The sequence below is a fragment of the Dermacentor andersoni genome, chromosome 3 (genome assembly GCF_023375885.2).
Source record: "Dermacentor andersoni chromosome 3, qqDerAnde1_hic_scaffold, whole genome shotgun sequence".
In the NCBI taxonomy this organism is placed as follows: domain Eukaryota; kingdom Metazoa; phylum Arthropoda; class Arachnida; order Ixodida; family Ixodidae; genus Dermacentor; species Dermacentor andersoni.
The window spans coordinates 98,980,264-98,999,766 of NC_092816.1; the positions used below are offsets into that span (position 1 = coordinate 98,980,264).

At 43.9% G+C, this 19,503-nt stretch overlaps 1 protein-coding gene and 1 pseudogene across 1 annotated transcript; both read right to left on the reverse strand.

Annotated features, from left to right (window-relative positions):
* Positions 1-2,882: 2,882 nt before the first annotated feature.
* On the reverse strand, positions 2,883-3,062 carry LOC126542621 (U2 spliceosomal RNA; annotated as a pseudogene).
* Positions 3,063-3,990: 928 nt separating this feature from the next.
* Positions 3,991-7,682, reverse strand: LOC140216520 (uncharacterized). Its single transcript, XM_072286862.1, has 3 exons — positions 7,662-7,682; positions 4,506-5,319; positions 3,991-4,101 (listed from the first exon to the last, which is right to left on the reverse strand). Coding segments are annotated over exons 1-3 (837 nt in total). The 3' UTR covers positions 3,991-4,099.
* Between the last annotated feature and the right edge of the window lie 11,821 nt (positions 7,683-19,503).

Consider the following 19,503-nt stretch of genomic DNA (forward strand, 5'->3'; position numbering starts at 1 on the left):
TACTTCAGGTAATTCCAGGATTTTCCCTTCTAACGAATAATGTGCAATGTGTAATAGTACCCTTAGAATATGTCACAGTTGTGGTTATGTATCACCCACCGTTGGGAAACAAACTGACATTCTTCGATTTCCCAGAACAGGTTCTCCTTTTCCGGAGCCATTCGTCCACCTCCTTTTGTTATAATGGATGGTGTAAATATAAACATGTTGTGGGATGACATATCAGCAAGACAGCTTGCTGGTCTAATCAAGTCATTCATGTGCACAAACGTAATCTCGGAACCCACCAGACTCGCGGCGCAAACGGCGACTTTACTTGAAATATGCATAACAGATTGCGCTGCGGCTGGCTGGCTGTATCGTCTGGCTGTATTTTGTTTAATTCATTACGCGCATAAACGAGGAGAAGGAGAGAAAATAGCTATGATTTGTTGTTTTCACCCAAGATCATTAAAAGTTTGCGTTCCCTGATTCTATCAACAGATTGACCATGTGTATTTGAAAAACAAGACAGAAATGCGGCATGCGAGGTGTTTCTTGAAAAAAATTATTAAATGCTACGACCAAGCGTTTCTGTTGAAATTGTACAATCAGAGGAGTAGGAAAATAAGAAAACCTTGGATAAATGCTGCTTTCTTAAAAATGAGAACACGAAAAAACAAAATGCATCACTTCTTTGTAAAATGGTTTGAGTGCGCAACTGTTGACTGGTTTCAAAAATACAGAAATAAGGTCACCGCTCAAATAAGGCAAGGAAACATTAAGTACTATGAGCGTTTATTTACTAAAATAAAAAATTACCCTAAAAGAGTTAGAAATGAAGTTGGAGACCTAATTTCAATGAAAAGACAGAACACCGAGATAAACATAAAGACATCCACTGGTGTGTTGAGAAGCACAGAAGCAGGAGCTGCTTTGAATGAATATTTGGTTTCCAGTACCGAGCATCCCGACGGGGGCGGGGGGAGGGGGCACCCATAGGCACACCTGTAGGGAGCAAATTCAGTCTGACTATCTGAGCGATACATGCACCTGTTACATCTGGTGAGGTTGTGCAACTACTACTTAAAGTAAAAAAAAAAAAAAAAAAAAAAACGTCTCTGCTGGGTATGACAATGTTAAACCAATACCACTGAAATATATTTCCAATGTAATTGCACGTGTCATAGTTCGCATCATTAGCAGAATGTTTGGAAGCGGTATCTTTCCAGATCTTCTAAAAGTAGCCCGAGTATGGCCAATTAACAAAAGAGGTGATAAACACTTATTGACAAACTACCAGCCGATATCTCTTTTCCCTGTTCTATCGAAGGTGTTCGCGAGTGCCCTGATTGTTAGATTACGAAACTCTTTAAGTAAGTATAACGTAATCAGTGACGCGTGCAATATGGTTTCCAAAAAATAAATCTGGTGGAGCAGCTCTCCTTAATATCAAACGCAAAATAATAACAAATATTGAAAATACTATGTACAAATTTGCTTTATTTATAGATCCCAGGAAAAGCTTCGATTCAGTATGCCACAATTTATAATTACCAAGTTCGAACAGTATGATGTACGAGGTATCGTCCCGGACCTTTTATTACATTACTTAACAAATCGTTATCAAAATGTCAGCCTAAATAATGATGTGTCATCGTACGCGGGTGGTCCACAAGAATCAATGCTTGGACCTCTTTTTAATTTATATAATGACCTTTGCGACATCCCCGAGTCTTCTCATTTAGTTATGTATGCAGACGATACTAACATATAACGCCATATATAATTAGACATATAACGTATATGACATAAACCTGTTATTATGTGTGCTTGAACTCAAAGTTAATTAGCTGATGCAACTCTCTTGCTGGATACAACAGAATAAGTTAGAAATGAATTCTTCTAAAACAAAATATATCACGCTTGCCCCTGCTAATCAACCCCGTAATTGCAATATAGGTATTCGTTTCGAAGATAGGACGATATAACCGGTAAAATGTAAGAAAATTCTCGAAGTGCGCTTCCAGGAAGATTTGGCCTGGAAACGCACGTCGATAAAATTGCTAAGGAATGAAGTAGAACTGTCGGTTGCTTATATAGACCGAGCACCCTGTAGCCTCCGTGGTTCCAACGCTCCTTGTAATGCGCTCTTTTATTCGTAATTAACCAATTGCCTAATTATTTGGAGATTACTTCGCAACTAAATTATAATAAATTGACATTACTGCAAAAGAAGAGTTTTTCGTGCATTCGAGGGACATCGTGGCCCTGTACAGAACTTTAAAATCAAGCCATGTTCTGTAAACATTCTATGTTAAAGGCAAACCAGGTCTATTACTGCAAGGAAATGCAAGATATTAAACCAAACAAGGCACCGTAGGTCCTGAATGTACCCACGAATCTACATTACAGTTTACGGCAACATAATATGAGAACACCTGAAATAAGAACAAATTACGCAAAACAACTAGTCAATTACCCGGCACCTACACTGCTAAATCACCTAAATTTTGATAATGAAATTAGGGAAGGTTCGAATAAATCATGCACAATTCATCTCATTCCAAGCAATGTTGGGCTTGATTAGAACCGTAGTATAAATTGTCAATATTCTCTTTCATTTCCTTTCATGTTATACTTGTACTTTGAAACAAAATGTACCTTAAGTGCATTTCTTGAAGACATGTTATTTTCTTTTCCTTTTCTTTTTTTACAAAAATGATATTTTCTATCCCGACACTCCAGTTGATTTCGGTGTGTGTATAGGATTTGTATGCTGCGTACGGCCAGCGCGCCGAATTGTTTTAGGAGGAGATGTCTTTGTCAGGCCGCACGGCCTTTACCTTGAGCTACCTTCCTGTTGTAAACAGGAGAAATAATTCCATCCATCCATCCATCCAAAACCATTGGCCGATCACGAAGATTGTGCAATACCTGGCCGACCCACGGGGGAGGTTAAGCAGGCTTCAAGCACTCCGCTAACATGCAAAAATAAGTTTAATATTTTGCGTACACACAGAACACCTATCAAATATTAAGCTAATAACAACAGATAGTACACTTTGAACCACGTCGTCCATGTCTACGTTCGCACCACCTTCTCTTTGTCCGCGTTCCAAGGGCTTGCGCGTCTGCTTTCCTTTCCTTCCGCTCTCCCTTTGTGGCGGTCCCGTCCAAACCACACGCGTGTCTAGTTTCGCCTGGCCTCTCGGGGTTGTAGCCCCATCGTCCACGCGAGTGTCTATAAAACCAAGGCAAATATGTTCGTACCTTTGTTCAAAATTATGGGTCGCCTCTGTATCGTGTGCTAAGAAGATGTGGTGGTCATCCACTTTAACCGAGCGAAAAGGCTAATGAATTTCCAGGTTATGTGGCACCTGATCCACATATGGAATCAATGCAGTGAATAAATGGTATAAACTTTCCAAATGCTTCTCGTTTTGTTTGTTTTCTTTTAGCGTCTTCAATTCACACAATAATCTGTGCACGACACTGTATATGTGCTGTTACGAAATGGTAAAACACCGAAGTCCTGTTTATTTTTCGTATAAAACGCTTCGTTCTTGCACATTTCTTTACGAATAGTATAGTAGGTGCAATGAACCAGTAATATATTTTTGATGTTAATTTCGCAATATATCGCTTAAAGAGGGTAACCTTCCACCATAATACACCATCTAGGCCTACGTATATAAGTGGTCGCCCAGCGTAAGGCTTCGGCGTTGTGATTTTTCACATACTGGCTTGCAATGCAGTGCCACGAATGCGAATGGGGTGGGTCGGGGTCACGAAAAACTTCGAGCACGCTTAAGCTTCCGACAGGCGCGCCGGTGTTCTGATTCGTGGGCCAACCTTTGTCATTTGCCACCCACCTATCCTGTTCATCACAGTGTTCGCTTCGCGCGTCAAGCTTCTCAGGCTGTTGTCCGAGGGCTCAGGTAATTTGTTGTTGCGTAAGATGAAGATGTTGTAAATAAAAACACCATTGTCCACAGGATAGGAAAATAATTTAGTTTTATTTCAGCGAATAGACTCTTCCAAGCACGCTGCAAAAGCGATATGTACACATAGTTTTGTCTGTGAAAACAACTGTAGTACTTTCGGGTACACCAGGGATTTCTGAAAGAGAAATAGATAAACATGCTATAAAGCCATGGAAATGTCCATCGTGCATCGTGCACGAAGACCTAATCGAAAAGAAAGCAGTTACGATAACATAATGTACAACTCAGCTAACATGCCTGAAGAAAGAGAGATCCGCACTTACTACCGTGTGAAATTTCAACCTAGAAAATTCAGACATACCTTCTAACCTGCTAGAATAAGCTTATTCCAAATTTCGTGTTTTATATTTTTCCCGTACCGCTGAAACTAGGTTTTTAAGATAAATGCTTGAAACTTATAACAAAGATTATCATTTTTTCTGCTGTACGCTATAGTAGGGAACGGAGGAAGTTTAACAAATACGACTATGAGTGGGCATAAAAATTATTCGGCCGGTTGAGAGAGATTACAGAACTCACACTTCTTCCTGCGGAGGAGGGTGGTGTAGTCGAATGGAGAGCCAAGACCGTAGCCGTAGTTCAGGCCATAGCCGAGGAGACCATGGCCGTAGCCGTAGTGGCCAACGCCGTATCCGAGGGTGCCGACGCCGTAGCCGTAGACTGGAGCGGCGTGGTAAGCACCAAGAACAGGGGCAGCGTGGGCGACGGTGGCGACAGCTGGGGCGTGGTGAACGGTGGTGGTGGCAACAGCTGGGGCAGCGTGGACAGCAGCGACGGCTGGAGCAGCGGCGTAGGTGGCGACGGGGGCGGCCACAGCGGTGGCGACTGGGGCGTGGGCCACAGCAGTGACCGCTGGGGCAGCGGCGTAGGTGGCGACTGGAGCAGCGTGGGCGACGGTGGCGACACGGGTCACGGCTGGAGCAACAGCGTAGGAGGCGACGGCTGGGGCAGCAAAAGCAGTGGCGACTGGAGCGTGGGCAACAGTGGCGACAGCTGGGGCAGCGGCGTAAGTGGTGGCAACCTTGGTCACAGCTGGAGCAGCGGCCAGGACTGGAGCAGTGGCGTAGGAGGCGACGGCTGGGGCAGCAAAAGCAGTGGCGACTGGAGCGTGGGCAACAGTGGCGACAGCTGGGGCAGCGGCGTAAGTGGTGGCAACCCTGGTGACAGCTGGAGCAGCGGCAACAACTGGAGCAGCGGCATAGGTAGCAACTGGAGCAGCGTGGGCAACGGTGGCGACGGCTGGGGCGGCAGCCAGGCCGACGCTGTATCCGGTAGTGCCGACGAAGCCAGCGAAGGCGCCGGTGGCCAGGGCGAGGAAGATGCAGGCGCGGATCTACGTTAAAATAAAGGAGCATAGAGCAAGGTTACATATAAGGTCAGTTGGGTGGTTTGCTCACAAAAACTTATGACATAAAGAATAGGCTTAATTTTCGCTGTGAGGTGACAGTGAGCACGAAATTAACCAAAGCTGTTGCCAAAATTGGTCGCCTTGTGCTAATTTCACCATATCACGAACCTTTGTTCATTATCGTTATGCGCCAGAGTACTCGAGACATATTGTTCTCAGATATATACAGTCAGTGAAGAGAAACTGGATTTTCTTAACAAGCACGCCGTTTGGAAAGTCTGCTTGGCTATTTGTTTTGCGCGTGCGCTTTTATTTGCCCCCTGGGAAATGGATAGCCAGTGCATGTTATCCAGATCCATTTAACGCTTAAACATAAGGTACATAGGAATCACACACACACACACACACACACAAACACACACACACACACACACACACACACACGCACACGCACACGCACACGCACACGCACACACACGCACACACACACACACACACACGCGCACACACACACGCGCGCACACACACACACACATACACACACACACGCACACACACACGCACGCGCACACACACACACACACACACACACGCACGCACGCACGCACGCACGCACGCGCGCACACACACGCACACACACACACACACACACACACACACACACACACGCACACGCACACGCACGCACGCACAATTATGACGATTCAAGAAGAATAGCGGTAGGCATTCATGTGAATTTATCTGGTAATCTCCTCGTCCTAAGCTTTTAGACAATCGCGATTTTGTGCTTTATATTCTGGTGCAATACGCACCATCAGAGTTGCTGCTATACCAAATGCAATTTAGCATAAGAGATGCTGATGATATATTGCGGAGAATCAATAGCTTTCCCAAAAGCTTACCATTTTGACTTCAGAGCTGCTGCTGAGCCAACTGCTGACGGTTGTAGGTCTCGGAGCTCCTTATATAGGCCGTCTCTCGTGCCCTAATATCATGCACAGCGAGGAACAGAAATATTACTGGAGAGGAGACAAGCGCCTCCTCTCCAGTGCTCTCTATACCGGACTTTCGAACCGGAGCCAACGTGATACGCGTGCCGGAAAATAATGAAGCTCCACCCTGGAACAATGATAGGTGGCGAGGTGAGGTGTAGAAAAGGCCGCCCAGAAACTTCGATGATCGTCACAGCACTGGTTATACAAGCGGCAAATGCTAGAAGCCGGTATTTTTTTTTTTCGTTCTCTTGTAGGACTAACATAGCAGAAGGTGAACCTGAAATGAATCCTTGCGACGCCCTATGGCGACATAGCGTATACTGTATGAGAATAATAAATTATTGAATTGTTGTACGATTAGTCACCGCCATTGACTTTAAAATTTAGTCGCTTGAAATAGATAACTGCTTTCTTAAAAGTGATCGTTCCCTTTCTGAAGCCGTGTCATCTCTTAGTGGCGGTAGTGATTATGGTATACTGTAGTTCTGCAGACTATATGGCTCTTCGCGGAATATTTATCTTCCTTGGCAGAAGCTGACCTCAATTACCCAAATAATTTTTGTTCTTGTTCCCACGAGTGCTACGTTCGTGAAAATTACGAACTAAAAGTTTACCTTTGGACACCCCACCCTAACTCTGATGGCCAGAAACCATGACTCTTGTTCAATAAATTCAGCTTGACAATCTCTATTTCCCTTGAACATTCCTCGGTGCAGGAACCTGGAAAGATGGAATATGCCTTTTTTAGAATTCTAGGATTTCTTTATAAGAGGTACACTTGAGATATTATAAACTCCTGTACCCATATTACGGAATGATTCTTTCCATTTTATGTTCTTTGAACCTTTTGCCATTGGTTACACGAAGCTATGTCCCAGCTATAGGAGATGTTGGTCACTCAGCAGGACGTATTTAAGGCTCGACACGGACAATTTGTCTCATGTAGCACATTGCAAACGCAGTGAAGTGTAGCGCGACTGCCTCGCTAATCGGGAGCTCGCGAGATGCAGCGCCTGCACTCTTAGCACGGTAACGTTTAATAAAAAGAAAAGTATATTCTTACAATTTTGTACGCCTATAATTAAAAGTTACACAGTAATCTTTATTCAAGTAATTTTTATTAGAGGGTCATACATTCACAAAAATTGGTCTACCATAAATTCGAAAAGAAATCTTAACCTTGGCTCAAGTAACGTTTAATACAGGGAATATTCGCACAATTTCGTGCACGTATAAATTTAAAGGTACACAGTGACCTTTAGTATAGCTACACGCAGCTTTTCTGTATTGTAATCTTCCATATAGGGTACAATCTTGCAACTCTTCACCCACGCGCGCTGACTCTTCGGCCATCTATCAAACTTCACCCCAAGGCCCTTACATAACTCACTGATCAGCACTTTATAAAAAAATCTATTTGAAAACATCGAGGGAATCCAAAAAGTTTTAGTTGCCAACATCAGCAGGATACTCTCTTCCGAAAATATACGCATTTAAATTCTGAAATAACCATATTTTACAGCGTTTTTCAAGGAGTTATGCCAATGCAGTGCTGTGGAGTTCAATGGATTACCGAAGGAGCCATGTACAAAGTTCACGGGCATGCCCAGAAATACGCGCGGGTGAATACGCGCAAGGCTCTATGCCTATACCAAAGATTACAAAACAAAGTTCGCAAAAATAGCCAGGGGGGCTATGTGCAACATTCGTGGACATGAAATTTCATCTAAAATTAACAAATATGCTGGTCCTAAAATAAAATTACATTTCATTGCTGTGAAAGCTTCACAGCGACGACAGAAATCAGAATTTGCGTGATATTTGATACAATTATTTAGGGAGAAAATTTTACTAATTAATTTTTTTATTTCTTTAGGGTGCATGTCACCGCATCTTGAAGGCAGTCAGTAGTGAAAGCACCCGATTTTGCCATAAATTGCACCTGGCAAGCTTTTCAAGACATTGGAAGTCAGAATAGCCAATGAAGTGCGTCTCTGTTTCAGTTATTGTTTCCGCAAGCCCTGCAGCAGCATTCTGTACATACATATCTCAAATGTAAAACAATAAATTTTATGACATGTCTGCAGTATGTGGGTTTCAGTCTACTCTGCGGCAGAATGCCTCCAGCTGCTGGACATGCAGTGCTGATTGAGCAGCTCTGCAGTAAACCACAATTGTTTATGTACATGATAATCAGTCATCATCATCATTATCATCATCATCAGCTTATCTTATGTCCACTGCAGGACGAAGGCCTCTTCCTGTAATCTCCGATTACCGCTGTCCTGCGCCAACCGATTCCAACTAGCACCCGCAAATTTTCTAATTTCATCGCATCACCTAGTCTTTTGCCTTCCACTACTGCGCTTCCCTTCTCTTGGTACCCATTCTGTAGCCCTAATGGTCCAACGGTTATCTATCCTGCGCATAACATTACCTTCCCAGTGCCATTCTTTTCTCTTAATGTCAATTAGAATATCTGCTATACCCGTTTGCTCTCTGATTGAAACCGCTCTTTTTTGTCTCACAAGGTTATGCCTAGCATTCTTCGCCATATCACTCCCTGTGCGGTCCTTAACTTGTTCTCAAGCTTCTTTGTCAGTTTCCACGTTTCAGCACCATATGTCAGCACCGGTAAAATGCACTGATGATACATCCTTTACAATGATAATGGTAGGCTTCCAGTCAGGAGCTGACAATGTCTCCCGTATGCGATTCAACCCATTTTTATGCTTCTATAAATTTCCTTCTCATGATCAGGGTTCCCTGTGGATAATGGATTTAGGTAAACGCCTCCTTCACAGACTATAGTGGCTGATTGGCGACCCTAAACTCTTGTTCCTTTGCCCGGTTATTCATCAATATCTTTGTCTTCTGCACATTAATCTTCAACAGCAATATTACACACGCTCTGTTAAGGTCCTCAATCATTTGTTGTCACTCGTTTGCAGTGTTGCTGAATAGAGCAATGTCATCGGCACACCGAAGGTTGCTAAGGTATTCGCCGTCGATCCTTAATTCTAAGCCTTCCCAGTTTAGTAGCATGAATACTTCTTCCGAACACGCAGTGAATAGCACTGGAGAGATTGTGTCTCCCTGTCTGATCCCTTTCTTTATAGGTGTCTTACTACTTTTCTTGTGTATAATTAAACTAGCTGCATAATCTCCGTAGATGTTTTCCAAGGTATTTACTTAAGGGGTGTGTGCTGTTGATTGCGTAATGCATGTATGGATGCTGGTATATGTACTGAATCAAATGCCTTTTCGTAATCAATGCAAGCCCCATATAGAGAGGCTTACAGTACTCGGCGGATTTCTCGATTTCCTGATTAATGAAGTGGATGTGATCCATTGTAGAGTATCCCTTCCTGAAACCAGCCTGTTACCTTGGTTGACTAAAGTTCCGTGTTTCCCTTATTCTATTGGAGAATATTTTGGCAAATATTTTATATAATACTGGGACCAAGCTAAGGGGCCAAATATTTTTCAATTTAACGTCTCCCTTTCTGTTGCTTAGTATAATGCTTGCATTCTTCCAGTTTTCTGGGACCCTTGCAGTCAGTAGACACTTCATATAAAGAACAGACAGTTTTCTAAGCATTATGCCTCCTCCATCTTTGATTATATCGACTGTTATTCCATCTTCTCCGGCCGCTCTTCCTCGTTTCATGTCTTTCAAGGCCCTTCTGACCTCATCGCTAGCTATAAGAGGAGTTTCTGTATCCTGTTCCTTACTCTTTCTCATGCAGCATTCCTGACTCTTCTGCGAACTGTACATGCCAGTATAGAATTCTTCCGCTTCTTCTACTATATGTTGGAGATTGCTGATAATATTACCCTGCTTATCTTTCAGTGCACATATCTTGGTTTGTCCTATGCCAAGTTTATTTCTCGCTGTTTTCGGGCTGCATCCATTTTTTTACGACTGCTTCATTTTTTATCACGTTATAGTTTCAAATATCACTTATTTTCACTTTGTTGATCAGTTTTGACAGTTCCGCCAATTCTACCTCATCTCTTGAGTTGGACACCTTCATTCTTTGTCGTTTCTTTATGAAGTCCTTTGATACTTGGGAGAGTTTACCTACTGGTTGCCTTGGTGCCTTACCTCCCACTTCAATTGCTGCTTCTGAAACCAGCCTAGTTACGGTTTCACTCAGTGCCTCTCTGTAATCTTCATCTCTCTGTTCTAACGCTGCATATATGTTTTCAGGTGCCAACCTAAATTGGTCTGCTTTTACCCTTAATGCGTCTAGGTTGGTATGTTCCTTCTTAACAAATTTTAGTCTTTCTCTCTTCAAAGTGTAGTGAATCCTAGCCCTCACTAATGCATGATCACTGCACTTTACCCTGCCTATCACTTCTACATCCTGCACTATGCTGGGATTGGCAGAAAGTGTGAAATCAATTTCAATTCTTGTTTCACCATTAGGGCTTTTCCAGGTACACATTCTGTTGCTACGCTTCTTCAATAAGTGTTCATTATTTTCAGCTTATTCCTTTCCGCGAATTCTACCAGCATTTCTTTTCTAGCGTTACTAGAATAGACGTCCTAGTGATCAATTGCTTGTTCACCAGCCTGCTTTTTCCGAACATTGCATTGAATCGCCTATTACGTACAGTATACTGAGTTTGCACTTCTCTCCTCGCTCATTCAACATCCTCATAATACTGATCTACTTTACCTTCACCGTGAGTGGATGTTGGAGCGTAGGCTTGTACTACATTTAATCTGTACCTCTTATTCAATTTGATTATGACTACTGCTGCCCTCTCATTAATGTTGTAGAATCCGTTAACGTTGCCCGCCATGTCCTTATAGAATAGGAATCCTACCCCGTATTGCTTCTTATCCGGGACGCCTCTATAGCAGAATACATGGACGTTAGTCAGCACTGTATAAGCCTCACCAGTTATAATCTCGCTAAGGCCTATGATATCCCAAACAATATCTGATAGTTCCTCAAAGAGTCCTGCTCTTGACCGGGTTTGGCTGTTAAGGGAGCGCCAGGGTCAGTTTATATATGCAGGCATAACGCACTTGTTGCAATACATGTGAAGCGGGTAAGGATATACTATAAATTTTCATATTTCATTGCTGCGTCTTTGGCATAAACGAACGCGGCGCTCGGATACACTAGCTCGTATATCCGTGGTACACCATGTGACAAATCGTGTATGCGCTCGTATGACGTTATTTCTTCGTATTTATTTTAAACGAACCGCAGGTCGCTTCTTTGCCAGTCCGTCGTTGTGCGTGTGCGTCCCACTGTGTGCCTATAACTCATTGTCACTATCATTGTCACTATGACCAAACATCGCCAGTACCAGCATCGCCAAGGATCGTCCAGGACGTCCTGGCCGATACCCTGCTGTGTGTTGTGTCACAGTATGGAAATCGTCATCATCATCATCAACACGCGCACGCACTTCTTGATCAATCCACCGTTGTGCGTCCGGGGCATGATATGCAAATCACAATTATCAACATGCGGTCATCATTCAATGAGCTGGCATTGGCACAATATGTACTCCGCGCTTCATAGCCAGTTTCCAGATTTGGGTATGTACCATTGTACGGAAATCGTAATAATAATCAGTAAGTGGCGGCACTCTCAAACTGCTAGTTGATGTTGGCACGAGAAAAGTGATCATGCGATTATGGCTCAGTGGTTAGAGCCTCGGCCTGCTGCGCTAGGGGGCCGAGGTAGGAATTCCGCCGCCGTAATTGGAATTCGACAGTGAATGCGAAATTAATCGGCAAGTACGCGACCAGCGATTGATTGACGCAGTCGAAACCGTGGAAGGGGAATTGAATAAAGCTTCGGTTTAAAATAAATAAAAAAAGTGCTTGGCCTTACACGAGTTAATACGGCATACGAGCCTCCAGGATGGGATTGTCAGGAACTTGATCGATTGTTATGAACTTAAGACTAGAAAAATTGCGGAGAAATCATCGCCAGTGAGTGTGAAGGTCACCAAAAATTCGAACGCTTCAGGAACGTTATTCGCGCTATTAAAGCAACGATGCACTTGAAGGAGTACATTAATTGAAGTGCGAATATTCAAGTAGCGTTTATTTTTTTATTTGGTAAGGCCTCAGAGAACGGAGCCGCTAGTCAGTGGTACATCTGTGGCGGTACTTGAGACCATTTCCCGCAGACGCTACAGCGGAGGAAGAGGACTGCTATTCTTTCGGATTCAGCACTTCCTATCAAATAGAAAAGAAAAAAAAAAGCAACCTGCCTTCGAGGTGACCGCAAGTGCCGCAGCTTTAAGAAGCGGTAACGACCGCCAGGGCCTGTCAACTTAAGTCGCTTCAAGCTGATCATCAAAAAAAGACCCTAAATCGACGACATGCAAAAGTGATGTTGCATATGGGCGAAGGCCGCCGTAACGAGCGCCTTCTTCATGGTTAGATACCAGAAGCAGACTAACAAACAACGCGTGCGTAGGGCGCCTCCATACGCAAAAAATAGCGCTACTTCCATAACTGTAAACGCGTTATATATGGAACGCTTTCTGGTTCCAGCTTCATGCTTCTTTATATGTGCATACAATATAATTACATGGTTTATCTTTACGGCGAGTTAGAAACCATAAGTTCGTGACATGTTTTTTTTTTTAAATCTGAATTGTTAATGCTTCAAATAATATGGTCACCACGAAACAGTCGGCCGGATTAATTACGGCAGAAGGCGGAAATGATATTCATTATCCAGCTGTCGAAGACTTATACCACAGTGAGAATGTATAGTCATCTGCAGTCTCTAGGAGTTACGTTCTGAATTAGTTCTCTCGAGTTTAGATATATTCATATGAAAAATGTGAGCAGGGCGTTCATTATTTGTTTCGTCTTATGAAAGCAATGAGCCTAACTAAGATATTTCGTCAAGAAGAAACCTTATCTAAAATTTCACGAAAAAAAAACAGACAAAAAATGAGGCACTCATTGAACAACAGCATGCTGTCGAAAAAAACCAACAATAATCGTCCCCCTGCATCCCGCCCACTCCAACATATACTCCGTCCTTTCTTACTTTCTTAAAGAAATACTGTTCCTAGATTTCAAATAGGGCCCGTAAGCATACGAGAACAGAAATAATACTACGATTACCTAGGTGGCTGAAACATGACCGGGTCTTCCAAAAGAGCAGGTGCTTCAAAATATGTCGGCGCATTATGTTCAGCAAAAACGCAAGAAATTCTAAAATTTCGAAGACGCATACTCTCTGAATAATATAAAACGATGGCTGCAGAATAGTTTTGCAACTACAGAGGTTGTCTTCCGAGTGAGGAAACAGAAAGACTTTCTGACATACTTATACTTTCAAATTAGTTGAAATCATTGCTGGCTGAGTCCATCTGCCTGCAAAACAAACTTAAAAAATGCGAAGCACCAATATTGTAGCGAAATGTAATAGTTAATGAAAACAGCTATCACATGTTTCTGTCAGACGTAGAGAAAGTCGAATTATTGTGTAGAATGTTGAAATTGAATCAAGGCGCACAGTGTCTTCCTTATAAGGCTACAGAGACGTACTTTAACTTCTTATGATGCTTTCGAAATTAAAACAAAAGAACTAAATGTAGCCGCCTATTGATATTGCGTGATAAAGTAATTCTCTTAATGCTGTTTTCTTTAGATGTACCAGAACTTGCCATGGCAGTGGTTGCGAAACATCCAAAGACTGACTTTTGGATGTTTATCCCTATGAAAGAGGGATATATTCTTGTGAGTGTATTAGATGCGAAAGTCGGCTGTGCACCCGAGAAAGCATGTGCGCTAAATATCGCTTTGGCTGCAGTACAAAAATTACTGCCTACTAAGTCTTGGATGCAAATAGGTACGTGGTAAAAGCTTAGCTTGGCCCCTGGAGATTGCTAAAAGTTTTCGCATGAACTGTGTCCAATGCCCACGGGCGTTCTTGCATTTCGCCGCGGCCGCGATATGATCCCACGATATCGTGCTTAGCAGCGCAATGCCAGAGCCCCTAAGCAACAAGGGCAGCTGGCTTCACCGGGGCCCGCAAATGCAAGTTTGACCATAACGCTCGGTGAATCTACGCAATAAAACGAAGTCAGCTTAAAGAAGCACAGGCACCCAATTCTCCAATAATTTTTTTTACTCTTTTTTTGCACAGCCTCAACGGCACCCAAATAGCAGTTGGCATACACTCCAAAACAAGAAGGCAGCGAGAAAGGAGGCATTAGCCGTTTTCTTCCTTCAGGCCAGTGGGTCCCTCTTTCACAAGCACTTCGCATGTCGCGCCCTCTTGTGGCAATCGAAAGGGGAGAAAGCTTACTCTCTTGCGTGCGTATCTTGCGTTGTCGCCGCCGGTGACCCGAACATCGGCTACAATAATTTCTTTTTGACGGCAAATAATGTTCATTAGCATAACCTGAGCTATATACCTTTCATGACAATCGACCAACAGTGTCAAACCTCTAGCTCGAACGGGAGCTGCGATACGAGAATAGTTCAACTCAAAGCTCAACTCTCCTACGATATTCTTACAAATCGCACGCAGCGGGTGAGCATGTAGTAGCGGACGACGTCCTCCACGTAGCAGGATACGTTTAGTCTGTGGGCAGGAAGGCAAAACATGATTTCTAAGGCTTGCTCAAAAGCGGTGGCTTCAGCGTCCCGGTCAGAATCACTTTCACTCTATGTGCCCCGCCTCATGTCCGCCCGGCGGCCGCCGCCGGTACACCGCGCGCTGGATCGCACGTACCCCATTCAGGGCGGCGTAGGGACGCCGCGGATAGCAAATTGTTTGCTATTTCTGTATGAAATTAGGCAATAAACGTTGAAGCAATCTCAACAGAATGTATTTTATAACCATCAGCGGTTCTCGAATCGCCATCTGCTACGGCTTCGAAGTGAGAGGCTTGATGATCTCCGTCCCCAACGTGTTGGTAATTGATGTCGCTAGTCAAAAGCATTTATTATAGCGCGGTTTTCATCATCATCATCATCATCATCAGCCTGATTACGCCCACTGCAGGGCAAAGGCCTCTCCCATACTTCTCCAACTACCCCGGTCATGTGCTAATTGTGGCCATGTTGACCCTCCAAACTTCCTAATCTCATCTGCCCACCTAACTTTCTGTCGCCCCCTGCTACGCTTCCCTTCCCTCGGAATCCAGTCTGTAACCCTTAATGACCATCGGTTATCTTCCCTCCTCATTACATGTCCTGCCCATGCCCATTTCTTTTTCTTGATTTCAACTAAGATGTCATTAACGCGCGTTTGTTCCCTCACCCAATCTGCTCTTTTCTTATCCCTTAATGTTACACCTATCATTCTTCTTTCCATAGCTCGTTGCGTCGTCCTCAATTTAAGTAGAACCCTTTTCGTAAGCCTCCAGGTTTCTGCTCCGTACGTAAGTACTGGTAAGACACAGCTGTTATACACTTTTCTCTTGAGGGATAATGGCAACCTGCTGTTCATGATCTGCGAATGCCTGCCAAACGCACCCCAGCCCATTCTTATTCTTCTGATTATTTCACTCTCATGATCTGGATCAGCAGTCACTACCTGTCCTAAGTAGATATATTCTCTTACCATTTCCAGTGCCTCGCTACCTATCGTAAACTGCTGTTCCCTTCCGAGACTGTTAAACATTACTTTAGTTTTCTGCAGATTCATTTTTAGTCCCACCCTTCTGCTCTGCCTCTCCAGATCAGTGAGCATGCATTGCAGTTGGTCCCCTGAGTTACTAAGCAAGGCAATATCATCAGCGAAGCGCAAGTTACTAAGGTATTCTCCATTTACTCTTATCCCCAATTCTTCCCAATCCAGGTCTCTGAATACCTCCTGTAAACACGCTGTGAATAGCATTGGAGAGATCGTATCTCCCTGCCTGACGCCTTTCTTTATTGGGATTTTGTTGCTTTCTTTATGGAGGAGTACAGTGGCTGTGGAGCCGCTATAGATATCTTTCAGTATTTTTACATACGGCTCGTCTACACCCTGATTCCGCAATGCCTCCATGACTGCCGAGGTTTCGACTGAATCAAACGCTTTATCGTAATCAATGAAAGCTATATATAATGGTTGGTTATATTCCGCACATTTCTCTATCACCTGATTGATAGTGTGAATGTGATCTATTGTTGAGTAGCCTTTACGGAATCCTGCCTGGTCCTTTGGTTGACGGAAGTCTAAGGTGTTCCGGATTCTATTTGCAATTACCTTAGTAAATACTTTGTAGGCAACGGACAGTAAGCTGATCGGTCTATAATTTTTCAAGTCTTTGGCGTCGCCTTTCTTATGAATTAGGATTATGTTAGCGTTCTTCCAAGATTCCGGTACGGTCGAGGTCTTGAGGCATTGTGTATACAGGGTGGCCAGTTTTTCTAGAACAATCTGCCCACCATCCTTCAGCAAATCTGCTGTTACCTGATCCTCCCCAGCTGCCTTCCCCCTTTGCATAGCTCCCAAGGCTTTCTTTACTTCTTCCGGCGTTACTTCTGGGATATCGAATTCTTCTAGATTATTCTCTCTTCCATTATCATCGTGGGTGCCACTCGTACTGTACAAATCTCTATAGAACTCCTCAGCCACTTGAACTATCTCATCCATATTAGTAATGATATTGCCGGCTTTGTCTCTTAACGCATACATCTGATTCTTGCCAATTCCTAGTTTCTTCTTCACTGCTTTTAGGCTTCCTCCGTTCCTGAGTGCTTGCTCAATTCTGTCCATGTTATACTTCCTTATGTCCGCTGTCTTACGCTTGTTGATTAACTTCGAAAGTTCTGCCAGTTCTATTCTAGCTGTAGGGTTAGAGGCTTTCATACATTGGCGTTTCTTGATCAGATCTTTCGTCTCCTGCGATAGCTTACTGGTATCCTGTCTAACGGAGTTACCACCGACTTCTATTGCACACTCCTTAATGATGCCCACAATATTGTCGTTCATTGCTTCAACACTAAGGTCCTCTTCGTGACTTAAAGCCGAATACCTGTTCGATAGCTTGATCTGGAATTCCTCTATTTTCCCTCTTAGCGCTAACTCATTGATGGGCTTCTTATGTACCAGTTTCCTCCGTTCCCTCCTCAGGTCTAGGCTAATTCGAGTTCTTACCATCCTGTGGTCACTGCAGCGCACTTTACCGAGCACGTCCACATCTTGTATGATGCCAGGGTTAGCGCAGAGTATGAAATCTATTTCATTTCTAGTCTCGCCGTTCGGGCTCCTCCATGTCCACTTTCGGTTATTCCGCTTGCGGAAGAAGGTATTCATTATCCTCATATTATTCTGTTCTGCAAACTCCACTAATAACTCGCCCCTGCTATTCCTAGTGCCTATGCCATATTCCCCCACTGCCTTGTCTCCAGCATGCTTCTTGCCTACCTTGGCATTGAAATCGCCCATCAGTATAGTGTATTTTGTTTTCACTCTACCCATCGCCGATTCCACGTCTTCATAGAAGCTTTCGACTTCCTGGTCATCATGACTGGACGTAGGGGCGTAGACCTGTACAACCTTCATTTTGTACCTCTTATTAAGTTTCACAACAAGACATGCCACCCTCTCGTTAATGCTATAGAATTCCTGTATGTTACCAGCTATATTCTTATTAATCAGGAATCCGACTCCTAGTTCTCGGTTTTATAATTTATCAAATTCCTGTATTCTACCGAAATTTATTGAATCACGCATAACGGAGAGTCGCTCACTGGCACTATAATGCAGGTCGAAACATCATGGCTATATAAGAAAGTTCCATGGCGTATGGATGGCGGCAGCTCGAGCAGTGTTTGTGTATGTACCCTGTGTTGTCTGCTGTGGCTGCTCTGCTCTGCGCAGTATGTGGGAAAGTGCTCCGTGTTGCTCTGTTGTGCATAGTATGCCTGTGAAAGATTGTGTTGCTCCGCATGACTTTGCCGAGCGGAAAGTGCAAAATGAAACTGTGGCCGTGTTTTTGCCAGCTTTAGCGCCAGCTATCGGGCCGCGTATATGGTTTCATGATTTGAAGCCTCCCCAGGTGCCGCTAAGCGCGTTGTTTACGTAAGCGTGTACATGTGTGTGTGTGTGTGTGTGTGTGCGTGTGCGTGTGTGTGTGCGTGTGTGTGTGTGTGTGTGTGTGCGTGTGCGTGCGTGCGTGCGTGTGCTTGTGTGTGTGTGTGTGCTTGTGTGTGTGTGTGTGCTTGTGTGTGTGTGTGTGTGTGTGCTTGTGTGTGTGTGTGTGTGTGTGTGTGTGTGTGCGTGTGCGCGTGCGCGTGCGCGTGCGCGTGCGTGCGTGCGCGCGCGCATGACGGATTGATGTATGGCTATCCCTAAGTTTACGTAAGTTCAACACCGCGATGGTTTAGCGATGCCATTCCTTTTCGCGCTTCGACAGTTGTTAGAGGGATGCTCCTGCCGCATTAGTAACGTGATCAGCCGGACGTCAACGGTGCCTGATGAGCGTGGCAGTCGAGCGGAAGGCCTCGCTACAAAATCGTGTCGTACTTGCACCTTGCACCTTGTATTCGCCAAAAAAAAGCTAAGCGAGATTGTTTTTTTTTTTGCAAATATCTGAAACGTACAATATGCTTATGACGCGTACGTTGTTTTCCAGATGCGAACTAGCAGAGTTGGTAGGCCTAGTTGCATCCATTGCTTCGCGTGCCTGGAGTTGGTTTTGAAGAGGGAGAAGCCGTTGCCTCCAGGCATGAGGGAGGTAATTTGCTCCATTTAAGACGAACATAGGGGACATCGCCCTTTTTCCCTTAATGGAGCAAGGGTCATTCCTTTTTTTCTTAGCGTGTAGGCACAATCATATCGCCCAATGAAAATGCGAAGCATTTGTTGGCGATGACTTGCCACTTTGAGAGCACATATCTTCCCGCCTACGTCTTGGTATTCTTCTTGTCGTTTCGTTAACAGCGTATGTACCAAAATTGGTATAGTATGACAAGAATGTATGAAGAATGTAAATGATCTGTCAGGACGTGAGTATCGTGACATTTGCGTCATGTAGGTCATAAAAGAGCAACCTACGTCTTTTTGCTCTCATGGTCGTTTCGTTAACTTGGTATGCACCATAATTGGCATAGTGTGACAGAGTGTACGACGAACAGAAATGAGAATCATGACATGAATGCCATGACATGCGTGTCATGTAGGTCATGAAACAGCCACCTACGTCTTCGTGTTTCCATGGTCGTTTCTTAATGGGG

Excerpts from the sequence above, each read along its gene's own strand:
- LOC140216520 (XM_072286862.1), bottom strand. The coding sequence starts at position 7,682 with ATGGCCGAAGAGTCAGCGCGC. Across the intron at positions 5,320-7,661 it reads TGGCCGAAGAGTCAGCGCGC|ATCCGCGCCTGCATCTTCCT; the intron begins GTGGGTGAAGAG and ends ATTTTAACGTAG.